The sequence below is a fragment of the Pogoniulus pusillus genome, unplaced genomic scaffold (genome assembly GCF_015220805.1).
Source record: "Pogoniulus pusillus isolate bPogPus1 unplaced genomic scaffold, bPogPus1.pri scaffold_177_arrow_ctg1, whole genome shotgun sequence".
Taxonomy (NCBI): domain Eukaryota; kingdom Metazoa; phylum Chordata; class Aves; order Piciformes; family Lybiidae; genus Pogoniulus; species Pogoniulus pusillus.
This window is the reverse complement of record NW_026974609.1, coordinates 25,572-51,027: the sequence shown is the minus strand read 5'-3', so window position 1 is coordinate 51,027 and position 25,456 is coordinate 25,572. Positions and strand designations below refer to the sequence as shown.

Sequence of the window (25,456 nt, the reverse complement as noted above, 5' to 3'; positions counted from 1 at the left end):
CCCCCCCCCCTTTTTGGTCTCCCTTCTTTCCCCCCCCCCTCTTTTTGGTCTCCCTCCCCTCCCCCCCCTTTTTGGTCTCCCCTCCCCCCCCTTTTTGGTCTCCCTTCCCCCCCCCTTTTTGGTCTCCCTTCCCCCCCCCTTTTTGGTCTCCCTTCTTTCCCCCCCCCCCTCTTTTTGGTCTCCCTTCCCTCCCCCCCCTTTTTGGTCTCCCTTCCCCCCCCTTTTTGGTCTCCCTTCCCCCCCCTTTTTGGTCTCCCTTCCCCCCCCTTTTTGGTCTCCCTTCCCCCCCCTTTTTGGTCTCCCTTCCCCCCCCTTTTTGGTCTCCCTTCCCCCCCCCTTTTTTGGTCTCCCTTCCCCCCCCTTTTTTGGTCTCCCTCCCTCCTCCTCTCCCTCCCCCCCACCCTTTTGGTCTCTTTTCCCACTTTCAGGCCTGGGCTTTGCACAGTGCAGGGACAGGAATCACCAGTGGGGACCCCCCCCACACCCCAACCCCTTCCATGGAGACCCCCACCCCAGCCCCACGGGTGGAGCCCCCAACCCCACCCCGTAGGTGGAGGGCTGGAGGTGGCTGCAGGTCCCTCAGCGTTGCCCTGAGCCTCTTCTCCCTCCCACCCTCAGCACCTCCTGCTCCCTGCCCGGGGTGGGGGGGGGCCCTGCCCAGGGGTGGCACTGCCCGGGGGGGGTGCCCTGCCCTGGGGGTGCCCTCTGGCCTAGGGCCTGTCCCTCAGCAGGGCAGGGGCAGGCCCTGACCTGCTGTGCCCTGCCCTTGCAGTTGACATGGACGATGAAGACGGCAGGTGCCTGCTAGATGTCATCTGGTGAGTGCCTCCCTGCTGCCTCCTCTTCCTCAGCCTGGCCCTTGCAGGAGGCTGAAGGCTCCCCCTGGGCTGACAGAGCTGCTCCCAGCACCCAGGAGCCTCCTGAGGGGTCCACAGAGCCCTCCTGAGGGCACCTCCCCCTCCCCGGGGGAAGCTGGCACAGGGCTCTGGGCTGGGCTGGAGCAGCTTCTGCAGCACTGCCTGTGGCCCACCAGGGCCTGGGTGGATCCCTTCAGCAGGGGGGTGGATCCCTTCAGCATGTGGGTGGGTCTCACCTTGACGTGGGTGGATCCTCTCAGGACGTGGGTAGATCCCATCAGAACAGGAGCAGATCCCCTCAGAACGTGGGTGGATCCCCTCAGGACGTGGGTGGATCCCATCGTGGTTATTGATCTTGCCTTGACGTGGATAGATCCCATCAGAACGTGGGTAGATCACCCTCAGAACAGGAGCAGATCCCATCAGAACATGGGTGGATCCCCTCAGAACGTGGGTGGATCTCAGCATGGATAGATCCCTTCAGAACAGGAGCAGATCACCTCAGAACATGGGTGGATCCCCTCAGAACAGGAGCAGATCCCATCAGAACATGGGTGGATCCCCTCAGAACAGGAGCAGATCCCATCAGAACATGGGTGGATCCCATCATGGGTACTGGTCTCGCCCTGACGTGGATAGATCCCATCAGAACGTGGGTAGATCACCCTCAGAACAGGAGCAGATCCCCTCAGAACAGGAGCAGATCCCCTCAGAACATGGGCAGATCCCCTCAGAACATGGGTGGATCCCATCATGTGTATTGATCTCCCCTTGACATGGATCGATGCCATCAGAACAGGACCAGATCCCCTCAGCACATGGGTGGATCTCAGCTTGACATGGATAGATCCCCTCAGACCATGGGTAGATCCCCTCAGAACATGAGCAGATCTCCCTCAGCACGTGGTGGATCCCATCCTGTTTATTGATCTCCACTCAGTGTGGGCAGGGACTCTCAGAATGGGGGCAGATCTCCTCAGGGCATTGGTAGCTCTCAGCAGATTTGTTGATCTCACCTTGACATGGATAGATCCCACCAGAAAGTAGGTAAGATCCCCTCAGAACAGGAGCAGATCCCTTCAGAATGTGGGTGGATCCCATCATGCTCGTTGCTATTGCCTTGACATGAATGGATCCCTTCAGAACATGGGTAGATCCCATCAGAGCATGAACAGATCCCACTCAGACCCTAGGTGGATCCCATCAGGCCATGGGTAGATCCCACCTTGGGGTGGCAATGGTCACTGAAGAGCCTTGGGGGGGGAGGCTGGGCAGATCCCAAGCTGATCCCTGACCTCTTCCCTCTCTTTCCTGCAGTGATCCTCAAGCCCTGAATGATTTCCTCCATGGATCTGAGAAGGTGAGGACCCCCTGGGGACCCCCTGGGGCCGTTTGGGGACCCCCTAGGGATCTACTGAGGCTGGAGACCTGCTGGGGCCGTTTGGGGACCCCCTGGGGACCTGCTGGGGCTGTTTGGGGACTCCCTGGGGACCTGCTGGGGCCATTTGGGGACCTGCTGGTGCCCTTTGGGGACCCCCTAGGGATCTACTGAGGCTGGAGACCTGCTGGGGCCGTTTGGGGACCCCCTGGGAACCTGCTGAGGCTGTTTGGGGACCCCCTGGAGACCTGTTGAGGCCATTTGGGGACCTGCTGGGGCCATTTGGGGACCCCCTGGAGACCTGCTGAGGCCATTTGGGGACCTGCTGGGGCCATTTGGGGACCCCCTGGAGACCTGCTGAGGCCATTTGGGGACCTGCTGGGGCCATTTGGGGACCCCCTGGAGACCTGCTGAGGCCATTTGGGGACCTGCTGGGGCCATTTGGGGACCCCCTGGGGACCTGCTGGGGCTGAGGACCCCCTGAGCACCATCTGAGTCTGTTTGGGGACCCCCTGGGGACCTGCTGAGGCCATTTGGGGACCTGCTGGGGCCATTTGGGGACCCCCTGGGGACCTGTTGAGGCCATTTGGGGACCTGCTGGGGCCGTTTGGGGACCCCCTGGAGACCTGTTGAGGCCATTTGGGGACCTGCTGGGGCCATTTGGGGACCCCCTGGAGACCTGTTGAGGCCATTTGGGGACCTGCTGGGGCCATTTGGGGACCCCCTGGGGACCTGCTGGGGCTGAGGACCCCCTGAGAACCATCTGAGTCTGTTTGGGGACCCCCTGGGGACCTGCTGAGGCCATTTGGGGACCTGCTAAGGCTGAGCCCCCCCCCCCCCCCCCCCCCAGGGACCTGCTGGAGCCGTTTGGGGACCTTTGGGAGACCTCAAAAGCATTTTGGAAGACCTCTGAGGTCCTTTAAGGGTCCTTGGAGGAGCTTTTGAGGATGGAGTGGGACAACCTCGGGCCCAGGGGTCAGCTTCTGGCCCAGCCTGGGGTCCTTTTGTGCCTCTGCCTCTGAGTCCTTCCCTTGCAGATCGACAGCGACGACCTCCTGGACAACTCCGGCGATGCAGCCAGCGCCTTCTTCGAGGGGGCTGGGGTAGGGCTCCCCAATCCCACCCCAACTCCATCCAGTCCCACCCCAGAACATCAATTCCTGCTCCAAGTCTCTCCAGTCCCACCCCAGAACATCAATTCCTGCTCCAAGTCTCTCCAGTCCCACCTCAACTCCATCCAATCCCACCCCAGAACATCAATTCCTGCTCCAAGTCTCTCCAGTCCCACCCCAGAACATCAATTCCTGCTCCAAGTCTCTCCAGTCCCACCTCAACTCCATCCAATCCCACCCCAGAACATCAATTCCTGCTCCAAGTCTCTCCAGTCCCACCCCAAAACATCAATTCCTGCTCCAAGTCCATCCAGTCCCACCTCAACTCCATCCAATCCCGCTCCAAAACATCAATTCCTGCTCCAAGTCTCTCCAGTCCCACCCCAACTCCATCCAGTCCCACCCCAGAACATCAATTCCTGCTCCAAGTCTCTCCAGTCCCACCCCAACTCCATCCAATCCCACCCCAGAACATCAATTCCTGCTCCAAGTCCATCCAGTCCCACCCCAACTCCATCCAATCCCACCCCAAAACATCAATTCCTGCTCCAACTCCATCCAGTCCCACCCCAACTCCATCCAATCCCACCCCAGAACATCAATTCCTGCTCCAAGTCTCTCCAGTCCCACCCCAACTCCATCCAATCCCACCCCAGAACATCAATTCCTGCTCCAAGTCTCTCCAGTCCCACCCCAACTCCATCCAGTCTCACCCCAAAACATCAATTCCTGCTCCAAGTCTCTCCAGTCCCACCCCAACTCCATCCAGTCTCACCCCAAAACATCAATTCCTGCTCCAAGTCTCTCCAGTCCCACCCCAAGTCCATCCAGTCCCACCCCAGAACATCAGTTCCTGCTCCAAGTCTCTCCAGTCCCACCCCAACTCCATCCAATCCCACCCCAGAACATCAATTCCTGCTCCAAGTCCATCCAGTTCCACCTCAACTCCATCCAATCCCACCCCAAAACATCAATTCCTGCTCCAAGTCTCTCCAGTTCCACCCCAACTCCATCCAATCCCACCCCAAAACATCAATTCCTGCTCCAAGTCTCTCCAGTTCCACCCCAACTCCATCCAATCCCACCCCAAAACATCAATTCCTGCTCCAAGTCTCTCCAGTCCCACCCCAACTCCATCCAATCCCACCCCAAAACATCAATTCCTGCTCCAACTCCATCCAGTTCCACCCCAAAACATCAATTCCTGCTCCAACTCCATCCAGTCCCACCCCAACTCCATCCAATCCTGCTCCAAATCCATCCAGTTCCACTCCAACTCCAATCCTGCTCCAACTCCACCCAGTTCCACCCCAATTCCGTCTAATCCTGCCCCACACTCATAAAGTTCCACCTCAAATCTGTCCAATCCTGCTCCAAATCCATCAATTTCTGCCTCACATCCATCCAATCCCCCCGAATCCATCCAGCTCCACCCCAAATCCAATCCCATCCCAAATCCACCAGTTTCTATCCCAGCATCATCCAATCCCATCCCAAATCCACCAATTTCCATCCCAGCATCATCCAATCCCAGCCCAATTCCATCCAATCCCACCCCAAATCCCTCAACTTCTGCCCCAGCATCATCCAATCCCAGCCCAAATCCACCAATTTCCATCCCAGCATCATCCAATCCCAGCCCAAATCCATGAGTTTCTGCCCCAGCATCATCCAATCCCACCCCAAATCCACCAATTTCTGCCCCAGCATCATCCAATCCCAGCCCAAATCCACCAATTTCTGCCCCAGCATCATCCAATCCCAGCCCAAATCCACCAATTTCCATCCCAGCCCAACTCCATCCAATCCCAGCCCAAATCCATCAGTTTCTGCCCCAGCATCATCCAATCCCAGCCCAAATCCACCAATTTCTGCCCCAGCATCATTCAATCCCACCCCAAATCCACCAATTTCCATCCCAGCATCATCCAATCCCAGCCCAACTCCACCAATTTCCATCCCAGCATCATCCAATCCCATCCCAACTCCATCCAATCCCATCCCAAATCCACCAATTTCCATCCCAGCATCATCCAATCCCATCCCAACTCCATCCAATCCCATCCCAATTCCATCCAATCCCATCCCAACTCCACCAATTTTTGCCCCAGCATCATCCAATCCCATCCCATCCCAATCCCTCAACTTCTGCCCCAGCATTATCCAATCCCAGCCCAACTCCATCCAATCCCAGCCCAAATCCACCAACTTCTGCCCCAACTCCATCCAATCTCATCCCAAATCCACCAATTTCCATCCCAGCATCATCCAATCCCAGCCCAAATCCACCAATTTCCATCCCAGCATCATCCAGTCCCTCCCCAACTCCATCCAATCCCAGCCCAACTCCATCCAATCCCAGCCCAACACCATCCAATCCCTCCCCAACTCCATCCAATCCCATCCCAACTCCATCCAATCCCAGCCCAACTCCACCAATTTCCATCCCAACTCCATCCAATCCCAGCCCAACTCCATCCAATCCCTCCCCAACTCCATCCAATCCCATCCCAACTCCACCAACTTCCATCCCAGCATCATCCAATCCCTCCCCAAATCCCTCAACCTCTACCCCAAACCCACCCAATGCCCCACCCCAGCTCCACCCAATCCCTTCCAAAAGCCATGCCCCGTGGGTGCCCTTCCTCTCTCGCTCCTCCTCACCCTCCTCCTCCTCTCCTCCCCTCCCCGGCAGCTGCACGTCCAGGAGCCCTCGGGCAACCACCTGAGCAGCGAGCAGACTCCTGCCGGCGCCAGCGTGGACCTGGACTTCCTGGAGGATGACATCCTGGGGTCCCCCGCGGGGGGCGGCGGCGGCGGCAGCCTGCCGAGCTCGGAGCAGCCTTGCGACATCCTGCAGCAGAGCCTGCAGGAGGCCAACATCACCGAGCAGACCCTGGAAGCCGAGGCCGAGCTGGACCTGGGCTCTTTCCAGCTGCCCACCCTGCAGCCGGTGGTGCAAGCCGGTTCCGACGGCGCCCCCCAGATCTTCTCCGGCGGCGCCGACCTCATCGGCTTGCAGCAGCCTGCGGTGCTGACTCACCAAGCCCTGGTACCCGGCGCCGAAGTGGTCAACAAAGCCATCAGCGTCCAACCCTTCCTGCACCAGGTGGGGCTGGGCAACGTCACCATCCAGCCCATCTCCAACCTGCAGGGCTTGCCCAACGGCAGCCCCAGCGGCGCCCTGGGCATAGGTCCCATCCAGGTGGTGGGGCAGCAGGTGATGGCCATCAACCAACCCGCCCAGCAGATCATCACCAAGCAGGTGCAGCCCTCGCCGGTGGCCACCATGCCGGTGGGGAGCTACATCACCCAGCCCGCCCCCGAGCAGCAGCAGGTCGCCTTAGCCTCGGCCGCCGCCGCCGCCGGCGTCTCGCCGCAGGGCGCCGGTTTGGTCATCCAGAAGAACCTCCCTGCCGTGGCCGCCGCCGCCGCCGCCGCCGCCACCACCACCCTGAACGGCAGCTCCGTCTTCGGCGGCGCTCAGGCCTCGCAGCCCCTCACCGTCACCTCCAACCTGAGCAGCCCCCTGGTGCAGGCGCAGAACGTCATCATCCACCGCACGCCCACCCCCATCCAGCCCAAACCCGCCGGCGTCCTGCAGCAGAAGCTCTACCAGATCAGCCCCAAACCCTTCTCCTCCGGCGCCGCCGCCACCACCACCCTGACCATCCAGAGCGAGGCCGGGCTGCAGCCTCCCCCCAAGGCGCCGCCGCCGCAGAACCTCACCTTCATGGCCGGCAAGCCCGGGCAGAACGTGGTGCTCTCGGGCTTCCCCCAGGGCCTCCCGGCCAACGTCTTCAAGCCACCGGCGCCGCAGCAGCAGCCGGCGCTGAGCAAGGCCATGAGCGTGCAGCTGCTGAACCAGGGCAGCAGCATCGTGATCCCGGCGCAGCATGTGCCGCCCGCCGTGCTGCAGGGCCAGAACCAGTTCCTGCTGCCCGGGCAGTTGGGGGCCTCTGCCGTGCAGCTGCCGCAGCAGCTCTCGGCCCTGCAAGCCGCCAACATGGGCGGGCAGATCCTGGCGGCGTCGCACCCGGCGGGGCAGGCGCACATCATCGCCAGCCAGGGGCCCGGCGGGCAGCTCATCACCAACCAGATCCTCACCAACCAGGGCTTGGCAGGGCAGCTGAACCTGGGGCCGGTGCTGACCTCGCCCAGCGCCGCGGGCACGGCGCACATCCTCTCGGCGGCGCCCATCCAGCTGCCCGGCCAGGTGGCACCCCCTACGCTCTTCCAGATGCCCGTCTCGCTGGCGGGCAGCCTGGGGGGCACCCAGAGCCAACCGGCCGCGGCCGCGCCGCTGGGCCAGCCAGGCCCCGCTGTCATCCAGGGGGTGACGCTGCCCAGCCAGGTCACCATGCTCAACGCCGCCGACGGCCTCGGCCCCGCCGTCAGCATCCAGGCTGCCGCCGCCGCCGCCGCCGCCACCTCCTCCAGCCAGAGCCCAGGCCTCGGCCAGCCCCAGCCGGCGGCCAGCGGCGGCCTCCTCTCCGGCGCCGCCGACTCCTCCATCCTCACCGTCCAGGCCTCCGGCCAGACGCCGGCACCGCTCCAGCTCAACGTCCCTCCCCCGCCGCCGCCGCCGCCTCCCGCCCAGCCGCCAGGCAGCGCCCAGCCCAGCCCCGGCCTGGCCTCCAGCCCCGAGAAGATCATCCTGGGCCAGGCGGCCTCTGGCACCATCATCAACCAGGACTCCATGCAGATGTTCCTCCAGCAGGCAAGTGGGGAGTCTACGGGTGGTGGCCTCCGTGGTGGTGGTGGTGGTGGTGGCCTCCACGGTCATCCTTGGTCACCATGGTGGTGACCTCCATGGTTGTGGTGGCTTCCATGGTTGGATGGTGACCTCCATGGTTGTCGTTGGCCTCCATGGTTGTGGTGGCCTCTATGCTTGTGGTGGCCTCCATGGTTGTGTTGTGGTCACCATGCTTGAGATGGTCACCATGGTTGAGATGGTGGTCACCATGGTTGAGATGGTGGTCACCATGGTTGAGATGGTGGTCACCATGGTTGAGATGGTCACCATGGTTGTGTTGTGGCCTCCATGGTTGTGTTGTGGTCACCATGGTTGAGATGGTCACCATGGTTGTGGTGGCCTCCATGGTTGTGTTGTGGTCACCATGGTTGAGATGGTCACCATGGTTGTGGTGGCCTCCATGGTTGTGTTGTGGTCACCATGGTTGTGACCTCTGTGGTTGTGGTGGTCACCATGGTTGTGGTGGCCTCCATGGTTGTGTTGTGGTCACCACGGTTGAGATGGTCACCATGGTTGTGACCTCTGTGGTTGTGGTGGTCACCATAGTAGTGACCTCATGGTTGTGGCCACTGTGGTTGTGGTGGTCACAATGGTTGCTGTGGTCATTATGGTTGCTGTGGTCGCCATGGTTGTGGTCACCATGGTTGTGGTCGCCATGGTTGTGGCCTCTGGCTGTGGCCACCCCAGTTGCGGTGAGCTCCATGGTTGTGGTGAGCGCTGTGGTTGTGGCCCTGTGGTGGGCACCGTGGCTGTGGTGGGCACCGAGCATGGCAGGGCCTGGAGAGCTGTGGCTGGAGTCTGGGCTTGGAAGGGACCTCCAGAGGTCCAGCTTGGGCCATGGAGTCTCCTCCTGGGCACAGAGCAGGTCCCCTCCTCCGGACCTCCTTCTTTGCCAGGAGCCTCTGGCACCACCTGGGCAAAGGGAGGAGTTTGGTGGTGCTGGGGCCAAGCTGGGTCACCAACACCACCAAGGCAGAAAGGAGTTGGCATGGACCTGGTGCCCACCTCGTCCCCGTGCCCACCTCGTCCCCATGCCTCCGTTGTCCCTGTGCCCACCTTGTCCCCATGCTTCCCTTATCCCCATGCCCACCTCGTCCCCATGCCTCCGTTGTCCCTGTGCCCACCTTGTCCCCATGCTTCCCTTATCCCCGTGCCCACCTCGTCCCCGTGCCCACCTCGTCCCCGTGCCCACCTCGTCCCCGTGCCCACCTTGTCCCCATGCTTCCCTTATCCCCAGTGCCCACCTCGTCCCCAGTGCCCACCTCGTCCCCAGTGCCCACCTCGTCCCCATGCCTCCGTTGTCCCTGTGCCCACCTCGTCCCCAGTGCCCACCTCGTCCCCATGCCTCCGTTGTCCCTGTGCCCACCTTGTCCCCATGCTTCCCTTATCCCCATGCCCACCTCGTCCCCATGCCTCCGTTGTCCCTGTGCCCACCTTGTCCCCATGCTTCCCTTATCCCCGTGCCCACCTCGTCCCCGTGCCCACCTCGTCCCCGTGCCCACCTCGTCCCCGTGCCCACCTTGTCCCCGTGCCCACCTTGTCCCCATGCCCACCTTGTCCCCGTGCCCACCTCGTCCCCGTGCCCACCTCGTCCCCGTGCCCACCTCGTCCCCGTGCCCACCTTGTCCCCATGCCTCCCTTACCCCTGTGCCCACCTCGTCCCTGTGCCCACTTCATCCCCGGGGTCTCCTTGCCCTGACTCCTGGCAGCAGGAATCTGCTCCCTGTACTCAGGGCTGCCCTAGAAGTGGCTCCTCAGGCCCCCCACAGCCCCTGCTGGGGGTGGGGTGCAGGGATCCACTGTGGCATCCACCTGGGATCCACCTGGGATCCACCCAGAGCCACTTCCCCTGCCCATTCACTTCCACTCTGCTTCGCTTCACTAATCCTGGGAGCTGCTTCCTGCTGCCCCTTCCTGCCCCTTCCTGCTGCCCCTTCCTGCTGCCCCTTCCTGCTGCCCCTTCCTGCTGCCCCTTCCTGCCCCTTCCTGCTGCCCCTTCCTGCCCCTTCCTGCTGCCCCTTCCTGCCCCTTCCTGCTGCCCCTTCCTGCTGCCCCTTCCTGCTGCCCCTTCCTGCTGCTCCTTCCTGCCCCTTCCTGCTGCTCCTTCCTGCCCCTTCCTCCTGCCCCTTCCTGCTGCCCCTTCCTGCCCCTTCCTGCTGCTCCTTCCTGCCCCTTCCTGCTGCTCCTTCCTGCCCCTTCCTGCTGCTCCTTCCTGCCCCTTCCTGCTGCCCCTTCCTGCCCCTTCCTGCTGCCCCTTCCTGCTGACCCTTCCTGCTGCTCCTTCCTGCCCCTTCCTGCTGCTCCTTCCTGCCCCTTCCTGCTGCCCCTTCCTGCTGCCCCTTCCTGCTGCCCCTTCCTCCTGCCCCTTCCTCCTGCCCCTTCCTCCTGCCCCTTCCTCCTGCCCCTTCCTGCACCTTCCTCCTGCCCCTTCCTGCCCCTTCCTCCTGCCCCTTCCTCCTGCCCCTTCCTCCTGCCCCTTCCTGCTGCCCCTTCCTGCCCCTTCCTGCTGCCCCTTCCTGCTGCTCCTTCCTGCTGCTCCTTCCTGCCCCTTCCTGCTGCCCCTTCCTGCTGCCCCTTCCTGCTGCTCCTTCCTGCTGCCCCTTCCTGCTGCCCCTTCCTGCTGCCCCTTCCTCCTGCCCCTTCCTCCTGCCCCTTCCTGCTGCCCCTTCCTGCTGCCCCTTCCTGCTGCCCCTTCCTCCTGCCCCTTCCTGCTGCCCCTTCCTCCTGCCCCTTCCTGCTGCCCCTTCCTGCCCCTTCCTGCTGCCCCTTCCTGCTGCTCCTTCCTGCCCCTTCCTGCTGCTCCTTCCTGCCCCTTCCTGCTGCCCCTTCCTGCCCCTTCCTGCTGCCCCTTCCTGCTGCTCCTTCCTGCCCCTTCCTGCTGCTCCTTCCTGCCCCTTCCTGCTGCCCCTTCCTGCTGCCCCTTCCTGCTGCCCCTTCCTGCTGCCCCTTCCTGCCCCTTCCTCCTGCCCCTTCCTGCCGCCCCTTCCTGCCCCTTCCTGCCCCTTCCTCCTGCCCCTTCCTCCTGCCCCTTCCTCCTGCCCCTTCCTGCTGCCCCTTCCTGCCCCTTCCTGCCCCTTCCTGCCCCTTCCTGCTGCCCCTTCCTGCCCCTTCCTGCCGCCCCTTCCTGCCGCCCCTTCCTGCCGCCCCTTCCTGCCGCCCCTTCCTCCTGCCCCTTCCTGCCGCCCCTTCCTGCCCCTTCCTGCCCCTTCCTGCCGCCCCTTCCTCCTGCCCCTTCCTCCTGCCCCTTCCTGCTGCCCCTTCCTGCCCCTTCCTGCTGCCCCTTCCTGCTGCTCCTTCCTGCCCCTTCCTGCCCCTTCCTGCTGCCCCTTCCTGCTGCTCCTTCCTGCCCCTTCCTGCTGCCCCTTCCTGCCCCTTCTCTCCCTTTTCCTCTTTTCCCTGTTCTTTCTTCCTGCCATTTTCCCCTTTTCCTTCATTTTTCCCTTTCATTTCTCCTCCCTTCCCAAATCTGGAAGTCCTTTGGGATATGGTGGGGTGGAAAAGCAGGACAAGCTCCTTCCCTTGGGATATCCTGGGGAGGAAGTCCTGGGAATGCTTCCTCCTTTGGGGTACTTTGGGATGGAAATCCAGGAAATGCTTCCTCTTTTGGGATATCTTGTGGTGGACATCCAGGAAATGCTTCCTCCTTTGGGGTGGAAATCCAGGAAATGCTTCCTCCTTTGGGATGTTTTGGGATGGAGACCCTGGAAATGCTTCCTCCTTTGGGGTGGAAATCCAGGAACTACTTCCTCCCCTGGGATATTTTGGGATGGAGACCCTGGAAGTGCTTCCTCCTTTGGGATATTTTGGGATGGGAGCTCTGGAAATGCTTCCTCCTTTGGGGTGGAAATCCAGGAACTGCTTCCTCCCCTGGGATATTTTGGGATGGAGACCCTGGAAATGCTTCCTCCTTTGGGGTGGAAATCCAGGAAATGCTTCCTCCTTTGGGATGTTTTGGGATGGAGACCCTGGAAGTGCTTCCTCCTTTGGGGTGGAAATCCAGGAACTACTTCCTCCCCTGGGATGTTTTGGGATGGAGACCCTGGAAGTGCTTCTTCCTTTGGGATATTTTGGGATGGAGACCCTGGAAGTGCTTCCTCCTTTGGGATATTTTGGGATGGGAGCTCTGGAAATGCTTCCTCCTTTGGGGTGGAAATCCAGGAACTGCTTCCTCCCCTGGGATATTTTGGGATGGAGACCCTGGAAATGCTTCCTCCTTTGGGATGGAAATGGAGGAAATGCTTCCTCCCCTGGGATGTTTTGGGATGGAGACCCTGGAAGTGCTTCCTCCTTTGGGATATTTTGGGATGGAGACCCTGGAAATGCTTCCTCCCCTGGGATATTTTGGGATGGAGACCCTGGAAATGCTTCCTCCTTTGGGATGTTTTGGGATGGAAATGGAGGAAATGCTTCCTCCTTTGGGATATTTTGGGATGGGAGCTCTGGAAATTCTTCCTCCTTTGGGATATTTTGGGATGGAGACCCTGGAAGTGCTTCCTCCTTTGGGGTGGAAATCCAGGAACTGCTTCCTCCCCTGGGATATTTTGGGATGGGAGCTCTGGAAGTGCTTCCCCCCCCTCCCCCCTCCAGTTTCCTCTTGCCACTAACCTCTGGCTTCTCTCTTCTCTCTCCTCTTGCAGTTGCCTGGAGGGCAGCAGAAGCTGCCTGGAGCCTCCTCCCAGTCCCCAGCGCTGGGGGACCCCCCCCAGCTGCCCCCCACCAGCAGCACCAGCAGCACCAGCAGCACCCCAAGGCCTCCATCCCAACCCCGACCCCCATCCCGACCCCATTCCCGACCCCCATCCCGGTCCTGCACCCCTCAGACCTCAGTCCCTGGGCTCTTCGTCATCCAGAACCCACTGAGGTCTTCATCCCCCATGGGAGGAGGAGGAGGAGGAGGGGGAGGGGGTGGGCACCCCCCCCTGCGCCCCCCCTCCCAGCCCCAGTTCCCGGCGCAGGCTGAAGCGGCTCCGGCGCAGCAGCAGCAGCAGCAGGTCCAGGTCCAGCTCCAGGCTCCTGCCGAGCTGCAGCATTCCCAATCCCCACACTTCCAGCTCCAGTTTTCCACTCCAGCTGCCACCATCAAACCTCCCACGCCCACCCACGGGGGGGGGCTTCACCATCCCGCCTCGGCTGACCCACAGCAGCCCCCTCCCCCACCCAGGACCTTCCCCATCATCCCAAACCAATTCCAGACCCTTCCCACCACCATTCCCAACTCTGCTCCTCAACAGAAGCAAATCCTGGACAGGTTCCAGCAGGTAAAGAAGAGACCTTCCTGAGCGCCCCCCCCCCCGGCCCCCCTCCCCCCACTGTGCCCACCAGGGGCAGGGTAGTGCCAGGAAAGTCGTTCTGGGTGGGGAGGGGGCACAGAAGTGGTCTCCAACCTCATTCCCAAGGGATGGACGCTGGGAAGTGAGAGCAAAGCCCACAGGGACCTCACCTCAGCAGGAGCTGCTCCCAGGGGGCTTGGGGGGGGGGGCTTGGGGGGGGGAGCTTGGGGGCACTTCCATAGAGCCTTGGTGGTGCTGAGGTCTTGGGGGGGGGTCTTGGTGGTGCTGAGGAGATCCTGGGGGGGTCTTGGTGGTGCTGAGGAGATCCTGGGGGGGTCTTGGTGGTGCTGAGGAGATCCTGGGGGGGTCTTGGTGGTGCTGAGGAGATCCTGGGGGGGTCTTGGTGGTGTTTGGGAGGTCTTGGGGGGGTCTTGGTGGTGCTGAGGAGATCCTGGGGGGGTCTTGGTGGTGTTTGGGAGGTCTTGGGGGGGTCTTGGTGGTGTTTGGGAGGTCTTGGGGGGGTCTTGATGGTGTTTGGGAGGTCCTGGGGGGGTCTTGGTGGTGCTGAGGAGATCTTGGGGGGGTCTTGGTGGTGTTTGGGAGGTCTTGGGGGGGTCTTGATGGTGTTTGGGAGGTCTTGTGGGGGGTCTTGGTGGTGCTGAGGAGATCCTGGGGGGGTCTTGGTGGTGTTTGGGAGGTCTTGGGGGGGTCTTGATGGTGTTTGGGAGGTCCTGGGGGGTCTTGATGGTGTTTGGGAGGTCCTGGGGGGGTCTTGATGGTGTTTGGGAGATCCTGGGGGGGTCTTGGTGGTGCTGAGGAGATCCTGGGGGGGTCTTGATGGTGTTTGGGAGGTCTTGGGGGGGTCGTGGTGGTGTTTGGGAGGTCTTGGGGGGGTCTTGGTGGTGTTTGGGAGGTCTTGGGGGGGGCCTTGGTGGTGCTGAGGAGGTCTTGGGGGGGTCTTGGTGGTGCTGAGGAGATCTTGAGGGGGTCTTGGTGGTGCTGAGGAGATCCTGGGGGGGTCTTGGTGGTGTTTGGGAGGTCTTGGGGGGGTCTTGGTGGTGTTTGGGAGGTCTTGGGGGGGTCTTGATGGTGTTTGGGAGGTCCTGGGGGGGTCTTGGTGGTGCTGAGGAGGTCTTGGGGGGGTCTTGGTGGTGTTTGGGAGGTCTTGGGGGGGTCTTGGTGGTGTTTGGGAGGTCTTGGGGGGGTCTTGGTGGTGCTGAGGAGATTCTGGGGGGGTCTTGGTGGTGTTTGGAAGGTCTTGGGGGGGGCCTTGGTGGTGCTGAGGTATTGGGGGGGGGTCTTGGTGGTGTTTGAGAGGTCTTGGGGGGGTCTTGGTGGTGTTTGGGAGGTCTTGGGGGGGGCCTTGGTGGTGCTGAGGTATTGGGGGGGGGGTCTTGGTGGTGCTGAGGAGATCCTGGGGGGGTCTTGGTGGTGCTTGGGAGGTCTTGGGGGGGGGCCTTGGCGGTGCCAAGGAGGTCTCGGGGGGGGATCTCCCCCCCATTTTGGTGCCAACCCTCCCCCTTTCTGCCCCTGGCCCCCTCCTTGCCACAGCACCAAGTGTGCCCCAGTGATGCCTCCAGGGCTTGGTGTGCCCACCCCCGGGTGCTCCCCCCCCCACCCCCACCCCCCTGCTGTGCCCAGGGCTGCCCTTTGGGTTCCTTTCTCAGCAGGTTTTGGTTCTGCTCTTCCCCCGCAGGTGCCCCAGGGCCTGATCCTGCAGCCCAAGCAGCAACCTGCCAGCTCCAGCCAGGCCTCCCCAGTGCTCGCCCAGTTCAGCGCCGGGCAGGCGCCCGCTGGCACCGGCACCGCCACCACTGCCGCCGCAGGTCGGTGCCACCTCGGGGGTCGTGGGGGGGGGGGGGGGGGGGGGGGGGAAGAGGAGGACCCTTGGGAGAACCCCAAACCTTCCTCAACCCCAACCTCTGCCTCTCAACCACCCCCACCCCCCCCCCCCCCAGGGCTGCCCACCCCAGGTCCTGGCGACACCAAAGCCTTCTCCAGCGCTTCCACGCCGGTGCCCAGCGCGAAGGTGCCCGCGGCCGGCGGCAAGCCCGGGACGGCGCTGGCCATGGCACAGCCAGCACAGGTCAGGAGCCCTCAGGGGTGGGGGCACAGCACCCCAGCGTTGGCACGGGGTGGGGGGAGGGAATCTGGGGGGGGGGGGGGGGGGAGGGTCCCCTCCTAGAGCGGGGCAAGGTGGAAGTGCCAAAGCTGCTCCAGGTTGTGCCCCTGGGGCACTTCCCCAGCCCTGTGTGCTCAGGAGTGGCACATTTTGGGGCTGGAACCCCACATTTTGGGGCTGAATTCTGCTTTTTAGTACCAAACCTCCACATTTTGGGGCTGAATTCTGCTTTTTAGTACCAAACTTCCACATTTTGGTGCTGGAATCCAACATTTTGGGGCTGAATTCTGCTTTTTAGTACCAAACTTCCACATTTTGGGGCTGAATTCTGCTTTTTAGTACCAAACCTCCACATTTTGGGGCTGAATTCTGCTTTTTAGTACCAAACTTCCACATTTTGGGGCTGAATTCTGCTTTTTAGTACCAAACTTCCACATTTTGGGGCTGAGTTCTGCTTTTTAGTACCAAACTTCCACATTTTGGGGCTGAGTTCTGCTTTTTAGTACCAAACTTCCACATTTTGGGGCTGAGTTCTGCTTTTTAGTACCAAACTTCCACATTTTGGGGCTGGAACCCCACATTTTGGGGCTGAATTCTGCTTTTTAGTACCAAACCTCCAAATTTTGGGGCTGAATTCTGCTTTTTAGTACCAAACCTCCACATTTTGGGGCTGAATTCTGCTTTTTAGTACCAAACTTCCACATTTTGGGGCTGAATTCTGCTTTTTAGTACTAAACCTCCACATTTTGGGGCTGGAATCCAACATTTTGGGGCTGAATTCTGCTTTTTAGTACCAAACCTCCACATTTTGGGGCTGAATTCTGCTTTTTAGTACCAAACTTCCACATTTTGGGGCTGAATTCTGCTTTTTAGTACCAAACCTCCACATTTTGGGGCTGGAATCCAACATTTTGGGGCTGGAACCCCACATTTTGAGGCTGAATTCTGATTTTTAGTACCAAACTTCCACATTTTGGGGCTGAATTCTGATTTTTAGTACCAAACTTCCACATTTTGGGGCTGAATTCTGCTTTTTAGTACCAAACTTCCACATTTTGGGGCTGGAACCCCACATTTTGGGGCTGAATTCTGCTTTTTAGTACCAAACCTCCACATTTTGGTGCTGAGTTCTGCTTTTTAGTACTAAACCTCCACATTTTGGGGCTGAATTCTGCTTTTTAGTACCAAACCTCCAAATTTTGGGGCTGAATTCTGCTTTTTAGTACTAAACCTCCACATTTTGGGGCTGGAATCCAACATTTTGGGGCTGAATTCTATTTTTTCCCTGCTAAAATCCCACATTTTGGTGATGAAGTCCCAATTTGGGACTAAACCACCACATTTTGGTGCTGGAATCCCACATTTTGGTGCTGGAATCCCAATTTTGGCACTAAAATCCCACATTTTGGTGCTGGAATCCCAATTTTGGCACTGAAATCCCACATTTTGGCACTAAAATCCCACATTTTGGTGCTGGAATCCCAATTTTGGCCCTAAAATCCCACATTTTGGTGCTGGAATCCCAATTTTGGCACTGAAATCCCACATTTTGGCACTAAAATCCCACATTTTGGTGCTGGAATCCCAATTTTGGCACTAAAATCCCACATTTTGGTGCTGGAATCCCAATTTTGGCACTGAAATCCCACGTTTTGGTACCAAAATGCCACTGTTTGATGCCAACCCTTAACCTCCAGGAGCCTTCCCCAATCCAATTCTGTTTTTCCCACCCCCTCCCAGACACCTCCTTGGCCCCAGGTGGGGGTGGGGAGGTGCAGGAGGCTGCCCCCAGGCTGCCCTGGCAGCCTCTCCCCCCTGGGGGTGCTTTTGGGGTGACCCCAGCTGAGCTCTGACTCCTTTGCCTCTCCCACAGCCCAAGCCTGGCATCGTCGGCTCCGTGCCAGGGCTGAGCCTGGCGAAGGGAGCCCTGCAGATCCAGGTGGTGGGGAAGGGTCTGTCCCAGCTCGTGCCCTCTGTGCCCTCCGTGCCAGGCCAGCAGCTGGTGAGCAGCTTCCTCCTCCTCCTCCTCTTCCTCCTCTTCTTCAGCCCAGAGCAGCTCCAGCCCTTCGCTGTCCCCCTGGGGCTGGCTCAGATCTCTCCCACGAGCAGGAACTGCCTCCAGAGCCCTGTAGGGAGGAGGAATTCCATGGGGAGTGGGATGGACTTCACCCCACGTTGGCATAACCCCCCCGGAGTAGGAGCAGCACTCCCCCCAAACTGGGCTGCAGCCACTCCAGGCTGGCATCAATCCCCCTTAGGGTGGCACAAACCTCCCCCAGACTGGGTTGAATCCTGCCCCAGAGTGGGCTGAAGCCCCTCAAAGTGGGACCAAACCCCCCCCCAGAGTGGGCTGAAGCCCCTCCAAAGTGGGACCAAACCCCCCCCAGAGTGGGCTGAAGCCCCTCCAAAGTGGGACCAAACCCCCCCCAGAGTGGGCTGAAGCCCCTCCAAAGTGGGACCAAACCCCCCCCAGAGTGGGCTGAAGCCCCTCCAAAGTGGGACCAAACCCCCCCAGAGTGGGCTGAAGCCCCCCAAAGTGGGACCAAACCCCCCCAGAGTGGTCTGGATCCACTCCAGGCTGGCATCAATCCCCCTTAGCCTGGCACAAACCTCCCCCAGACTGGGTTGAATCCTGCCCCAGAGTGGGCTGAAGCCCCTCAAAGTGGGACCAAACCCCCCCCAAACTGGGCTGAATCCCCTCCAAAGTGGGACCAAACCCCCCCAGAGTGGACTGGATCCACTCCAAACTGGCATCAATCCCCCTTAGCCTGGCAGAACCCCCCCAAACTGGGCTGAATCCCCTCCAAAGTGGAACCAAACCCCCCCCCAAACTGGGCTGAAGCCCCCCAAAGTGGGACCAAACCCCCCCCAAACTGGACTGAAGCCCCTCAAAGTGGGACCAAACCCCCCCCAAACTGGACTGAAGCCCCTCAAAGTGGGACCAAACCCCCCCCCAGAGTGGGCTGAAGCCCCTCAAAGTGGCACCAAACCACCCCCAAACTGGGCTGAAGCCCCCCAAAGTGGCACCAAACCCCCCCAGAGTGGGCTGGATCCACTCCAAACTGGCACCCATCCCCCTTAGCCTGGCACAACCCCCCCCAAACCGTGCCAAATCCCCCCCTCAAAGCAGACTGAAGCCCCCTCCAAAGTGTGCCCACTCCACCACCTCCACCTCTCCCCTCTGCCCGCAGCCCTTCGAGGGGAAGCTGGCACTGAAGAAGGCTCCAGCACTGCAGCCCAGCAAGGAAGCCTGGTGAGACCCTCCCCTCCCCTCCCCACCTCCCCACACCCCCCCTCCTGGTGGCGTTGGGGGAGGGGAAATCCTCCCTGGGGGGGGGGGTGGTCTCCCTCCTCCTCCTCTTCCTCCTCTTCCTCCTCCTTCTCCTCCTCCTCTTCCTCCTCCCTTCCTCCTCCTCCTCCATTGCCCTCCTCCTCCTCTCTCCCTCCTCCTCCTCTCTCCCTCCTCCTCCTCTCTCCCTCTCCTCCTCTCTCCCTCCCCCTCCTCTCTCCCTCCCCCTCCTCTCTCCCTCCCCCTCCTCTCTCCCTCCCCCTCCTCTCTCCCTCCCCCTCCTCTCCCCCACCCCCTCCTCTCTCCCTCCCCCTCCTCTCTCCCTCCCCCTCCTCTCTCCCTCCCCCTCCTCTCTCCCTCCTCCTCCTCCGCACTCCCACTCCCTCCCCCTCCCCCATCGCCCCCCTTTGTGTTCTGTGTGCCCGGTGCCAGCTTCCTGGAGCAGCTGCACAGGCAGCAGGGAGCTGTGCTGCACCCGGACTACAAACGCCCCTTCGGCTCGCTGCGGGACGCTCTGCAGCGCCTCCTGCCCTACCACGTGTACCAGGGGGCGCTGCCCACCCCCCGGGACCACCGACGAGGTGAGCACCAACCCCCCCCCCCAACCCCCCATCCCCACCCCCGGGCACCGCCGAGGGGAGGGGAAGGGGAGAGGAGGGAGAGGATTCGGCGCTGGGCAGCGCCCAGGGGAAGGGTTTGCAGGGAGGGGTCCGTGGGGAGGGGCTGCAGGGAGGGGGTCCGTGGGGAGGGAGGGGCTGCAGGGAGGGGGTCCGTGGGGAGGGGCTGCAGGGAGGGGTCCGTGGGGAGGGAGGGGCTGCAGGGAGGGGATCGGTGGGGAGGGGCTGCAGGGAGGGGTCCGTGGGGAGGGAGGGGCTGCAGGGAGGGGATCTGTGGGGAGGGGCTGCAGGGAGGGGGTCCGTGGGGAGGGGCTGCAGGGAGGGGTCCGTGGGGAGGGAGGGGCTGCAGGGAGGGGATCTGTGGGGAGGGGCTGCAGGGAGGGGGTCCGTGGGGAGGGAGGGGCTGCAGGGAGGGGTCCGTGGGGAGGGAGGGGCTGCAGGGAGGGGATCGGTGGGGAGGGGCTGCAGGGAGGGGGTCCGTGGGGAGGGGCTGCAGAGAGGGGATTTGGCCCCCGGACCCACTGAGGGGAGGGTCTGCAGGGAGGGGGTCCGTGGGGAGGGGCTGCAGGGAGGGGATCGGGGGAGGGAGGGGCTGCAGGGAAGGGGTCCGTGGGGAGGGAGGGGCTGCAGGGAGGGGATCGGTGGGGAGGGGCTACAGGGAGGGGGTCCGTGGGGAGGGAGGGGCTGCAGGGATGGGGTTCGTGGGGAGGGAGGGGCTGCAGGGAGGGGGTTCGTGGGGAGGGGCTGCAGGGAGGGGATCGGTGGGGAGGGGCTGCAGGGAGGGGATCGGTGGGGAGGGAGGGGCTGCAGGGAGGGGTCCGTGGGGAGGGGCTGCAGGGAGGGGATCGGTGGGGAGGGGCTGCAGGGAGGGGTCCGTGGGGAGGGAGGGGCTGCAGGGAGGGGATCGGTGGGGAGGGGCTGCAGGGAGGGGGTTCGTGGGGAGGGAGGGGCTGCAGGGATGGGGTTCGTGGGGAGGGAGGGGCTGCAGGGAGGGGGTTCGTGGGGAGGGGCTGCAGGGAGGGGATCGGTGGGGAGGGGCTGCAGAGAGGGGGTCCGTGGGGAGGGAGGGGCTGCAGGGAGGGGATCGTGGGGAGGGGCTGCAGGGAGGGGTCCGTGGGGAGGGGCTGCAGGGAGGGGATCGGTGAGGAGGGAGGGGCTGCAGAGAGGGGGTCCGTGGGGAGGGGCTGCAGGGAGGGGTCCGTGGGGAGGGGCTGCAGGGAGAGACTCCGGATCCCACCCAGAGGGAGCAGGCAGGGGAAGAGGAGGGGGCGTGGAGCCTCCAGGAGCGGCGGTGCCAGGGCCCGGGGGCGGTGCCAGGGCCCGGGGTGGTGCCAGGGTCCAGGGCGGTGCCAGGGCCCGGGGGCGGTGCCAGGGCCCGGGGGCGGTGCCAGGGCCCGGGGCGGTGCCAGGGCCCGGGGGCGGTGCCAGGCCCCGGGGCGGTGCCAGGGCCCGGGGGCGGTGCCAGGGCCCGGGGCGGTGCCAGAGCCTCTCTTGCCCCCGCAGTGGATGAGGAGTTCGAGTTGGTCTCCACGCAGCTGCTGCGCCGCACCCAGGCCATGCTCAACAAGTACAGGCTGCTGCTGCTCGAGGAGTCCCGGGTGAGACCATGGGCACCAGCCCCTGGGCACCCCAGCCCCTTGGGCACCCCAGCCCCTTGGGCACCAGCCCCTGGGCACCCCAGCCCCTTGGGCACCAGCCCCTGGGCACCCCAGCCCCTTGGGCACCAGCCCCTTGGGCACCAGCCCCTGGGCACCCCAGCCCCTGGGCACCCCAACCCTGGGCACCCCAACCCATGGGCACCCCAACCCTGGGCACCCCAACCCATGGGCACCCCAACCCATGGGCACCCCAACCCTGGGCACCCCAACCCATGGGCATCAGCCCTTGGGCACCCCAACCCATGGGCACCCCAACCCATGGGCACCCCAGCCCCTTGGGCACCCCAACCCATGGGCACCCCAGCCCATGGGCACCCCAACCCATGGGCACCTGTGCCTGGGCACCCCAACCCATGGGCACCCCAGCCCCTTGGGCACCCCAACCCATGGGCACCCAACCCATGGGCACCCCAACCCTGGGCACCCCAACCCATGGGCACCCCAGCCCATGGGCACCCCAACCCATGGGCAGCCCAGCCCCTTGGGCACCAGCCCCTGGGCACCCCAGCCCCTTGGGCACCCCAACCCATGGGCACCCCAGTCCCTTGGGCACCCCAACCCATGGGCATCAGCCCTTGGGCACCCCAAACCATGGGCACCCCAGCCCCCTGGGCACCCCAACCCATGGGCAGCCCAGCCCCTTGGGCACCCCAACCCATGGGCACCCCAGCCCTTGGGCACCCAACCCATGGGCAACCCAGTCCCTTGGGCAGCCCAACCCATGGGCACCCCAGCCCCTGGGCACCCCAGCCCCTTGGGCACCAGCCCCTGGGCACCCCAGCCCCTTGGGCACCCCAACCCATGGGCACCCCAACCCATGGGCACCCCAACCCATGGGCACCCCAGCCCCTTGGGCACCCCAACCCATGGGCCCCCCAGCCCCTTGGGCAGCCCAACCCTGGGCACCTGCGCCTGGGCAACCCAGCCCCTGAGCACCCCAGTCCCACCACCCCTGTCCTGCCCTGCCACCATGCCAGCCATGGTCACTCTCCATCCCTCACCCTCTCCTCCTCCTCCTCTCCTCACCCTCTCCTCCTCCTTGCCCTCCTCTCCTTGCCCTCCTCTCCTTGCCCTCCTCTCCTTGCCCTCTCTTCCTCCTCCTCCTCCTCTCCTCGCCCTCTCCTCCTCCTTCTCTCCTCCTCCTCCTCCTCTCCTCGCCCTCTCCTCCTCCTCTCCTCGCCCTCTCCTCCTCCTCTTCTCCTCCTCCTCCTCTCCTCGCCCTCTCCTCCTCCTCTCCTCGCTCTCTCCTCCTCCTCCCCCTCCTCTCCTCGCCCTCTCTTCCTCCTCGCCCTCTCTTCCTCCTCGCCCTCTCTTCCTCCTCGCCCTCTCTTCCTCCTCGCCCTCTCTTCCTCCTCGCCCTCTCTTCCTCCTCGCCCTCTCTTCCTCCTCGCCCTCTCTTCCTCCTCGCCCTCTCTTCCTCCTCGCCCTCTCTTCCTCCTCGCCCTCTCCCCCTCCTCCCCCTCCTCTCCTCGCCCTCTCCTCCTCCTCCCCCTCCTCTCCTCGCCCTCTCCTCCTCCTCCCCCTCCTCTCCTCGCCCTCTCTTCCTCCTCCCCCTCCTCTCCTCGCCCTCTCTTCCTCCTCCCTCTCCTCTCCTCGCCCTCTCTTCCTCCTCCCTCTCCTCTCCTCGCCCTCTCTTCCTCCTCCCCCTCCTCTCCTCGCCCTCTCTTCCTCCTCCCGCTCCTCTCCTCGCCCTCTCCTCCTCCTCCCGCTCCTCTCCTGGCCCTCTCCCCCTCCCCCCGCTCCCCGCCCCTCCCCCGCCGGCGCTGATGCCGTGCCGTGCCCGCAGCGCGTCAGCCCCTCGGCGGAGATGGTGATGATCGACCGAATGTTCATCCAGGAGGAGAAGACGATGCTGGCGCTGGACCGGCAGCTGGCCAAGGAGAAGCCAGGTGGGAGCCCCCCCTGCTGCCCGCCCCCCTGCTGCCCACCCCCCTGCTGCCCGCCCCCCTGCTGCCCACCCTCCTGCTGCCCACCCCCGCGGGCAGGGCGGGCCTGGGGGCAGCTTCTTGGGCAGAAGCTGGCACCGGAGGTGCTTGGGTGGAGCTTTGCGGTGGGATGGAGCTTCGGGGGGGGATCTGGGGTGGAGCTTCGGGGGGGATCTGGGGTGGAGCTTCGGGGGGGATCTGGGATGGAGCTTCAGAGGGGATCTGGGGTGGAGCTTCAGGAGGGGATCTGGGAAGGAGCTTCAGGAGGGGATCTGGGATGGAGCTTCAGGGGGGGGGATCTGGGATGGAGCTTCGGGGGGGGGATCTGGGATGGAGCTTCAGGGGGGGGGATCTGGGATGGAGCTTCAGGGGGGGGATCTGGAATGGAGCTTCGGGGGGGATCTGGGGTGGAGCTTCAGGAGGGGATCTGGGATGGAGCTTCAGGGGGGGGGATCTGGGATGGAGCTTCGGGGGGGGGATCTGGGATGGAGCTTCAGGGGGGGGGGATCTGGGATGGAGCTTCAGGGGGGGATCTGGAATGGAGCTTCGGGGGGGATCTGGGGGGGGAGCTTCAAAGGGATCAAGGCTGGAGACTGGCCAGGGGCTCCCAGCAGCAGGTGGAGGCTCTCGGGGTCCTGCATCCCTCACCCTGCTCCTTCTCTTCCAGACGAATACGTCTCCTCCTCCTCCTCCTCCTCCTCCCGCCACCAGAACCTCTCCTCCTCCACCTCTTGCTCCTCCTCCTCCACCTCCTCAGCCTCCTCCTCCTCCACGCCGACCTCGGACAACCCCAAGCTCCTTGCGGCGGCTCAGTCCAACGCTCCCTCCTCCTCCTCCTCCTCCCACCACCATCACCACCACCACCAGCATCACCACCACCACCACCACCACCACGCCCACCCTCCCCACCCCCCGACCAAGCTGGTGATCAAGCACAGCGGAGGTTCGCCCTCGGTCAGCTGGGCCCGAGCCTCGCCGGCGCTGGACGGCGACGAGGAGGCTCTGCCCTCCCGCAGCAAGCCCCCGATCAAGACCTACGAGGCTCGGAGCCGCATCGGCCTCAAGCTGAAGATCAAGCAGGAGGCAGGGCTCAGCAAAGTGGTCCACAACACCGCCCTGGACCCAGTCCACCAACCCCCGCCGCCGCCTCCGCCCCCACCGCCCTCCTCTTCCTCCTCCTCTTCCTCCTCCTCCTCCTCCTCCCCGGCCGCCGCCTGTCGAGTCATCAAGAGCCCCGAGCCGCCCCCCGGCGCCGCCGCCAGCCTGGCGCAGATGAACGGCACCGTCGACCATGTGGCCACCTCCATCGCCACCTCCATCGCCACCACCACCGGCGGCGGTGGCGACAGGAAGCCGTCGGTGACCTATTGCCGCCTGCCGCTGCGCAAGACCTACCGCGAGAACGTGGACGCGGTGGTGGCCTCCAGACCCTGCGAGGCCAAGAGGAGCAGCTCCAAAGCGGACAAACCTCCCCCCCCGCCGCCGCCTCCTCCTCCTCCTCCTCCGCCCACGCCGCTCCCCAAGCAGCAGCGGCATCAGCAGGAGGACGACGACGACGACGACGACGACGAGGAGGAGGAGGAGGAGGAAGAAGAAGAAGAAGAAGCCTCCCGCAGCGTCATCACCTCGCACCGCAGCTCGGACAGCCAGAGGAAGCGCTGCGAGGACAACAGCTCCAAGCTCCTCTTCCTCACCGCCGCCGCCACCACCACCACCACCTGCACCACCACCACCACCACCACCACCTGCCCCGCCGGGAGCGGCTCTCGCCCGACGGCTCCCCGGGACTGCGGCGAGGCAGCGGCGGCGGCGGCGGCGCCAGCCGAGGAGGACTCCGGCAGTGGCCTTATGAAGGAGCTGGCGGCCGCCGAAGCCGAGTTCTACCGCGGGGTGCTGAGAGCCGAACCCCCCCCGGAGCCTGCCGGCGCCGAGCTGCCCTGGGAGGTGCCTCTGCCGCCGGCCAAGCGGCGCCGGCCCGAGGCGCTGGAGGTGGACGGTGCCAGCTTCTCCAGCGGCAGCCCCCAGGACGACTCCCTCAGCGAGCACCTGCAGAGCGCCATCGACAGCATCCTCAACCTGCAGCAGCCCAGCGCCGCCGCCGCCGCCCCCCAGCGGCCCCGGACGCCTTCCTCCTCCTCCTGCGCCTCCTCCTCCTCGCCTTTCTCCTCCCCCGGCCACCGCGCGGACTCCTGCCTGCCCCTGCCCCCCAGTCACAACGGAGGCCTCGGGGCCAGGACGTTGAACAGATAACGAAGAGCCCCCGGGCCGGGGGGGGGGGGGGGTGGGGGGCACCGGGGCGGGCGGGGGGGGGGGGGTGGGCAAAGCAAAGGGGTTGGGGGAAAGGGGGGGGGGGGGGGAGGGGGGCGGTGCCGTGCCCAGCGGTGCCAGGATGGGGATGGGCGCGCTGAGGGCAGGCTGCTGGTGGTGGTGGAGGAGGAGGAGGAGGAGGAGGAGGGGGAGGTGGCACCGTGG

At 63.6% G+C, this 25,456-nt stretch overlaps 1 protein-coding gene across 3 annotated transcripts; it reads left to right on the top strand.

The window, feature by feature from the left end:
• The first annotated feature begins 684 nt into the window (after window positions 1-684).
• Window positions 685-25,253, top strand: BICRA (BRD4 interacting chromatin remodeling complex associated protein). Of its 3 annotated transcripts, XM_064141211.1 has the most exons (13): window positions 685-818; window positions 2,175-2,217; window positions 3,273-3,338; window positions 6,043-8,067; window positions 12,741-13,361; window positions 15,070-15,199; window positions 15,332-15,459; window positions 17,369-17,497; window positions 18,687-18,748; window positions 19,217-19,365; window positions 20,905-20,999; window positions 22,846-22,948; window positions 23,652-25,253. In XM_064141211.1, the coding sequence occupies exons 1-13, from the start codon at window positions 778-780 to the stop codon at window positions 25,232-25,234; spliced, it is 5,175 nt and encodes a 1,724-aa protein (XP_063997281.1). In that variant the 5' UTR covers window positions 685-777; the 3' UTR covers window positions 25,235-25,253. The 3 variants fall into 3 exon arrangements, with proteins under 3 accessions (XP_063997281.1, XP_063997282.1, XP_063997283.1); XM_064141212.1 differs by lacking the exon at window positions 17,369-17,497; XM_064141213.1 differs by lacking the exon at window positions 12,741-13,361 and having other exon boundaries at window positions 686-818.
• Window positions 25,254-25,456: the final 203 nt, after the last annotated feature.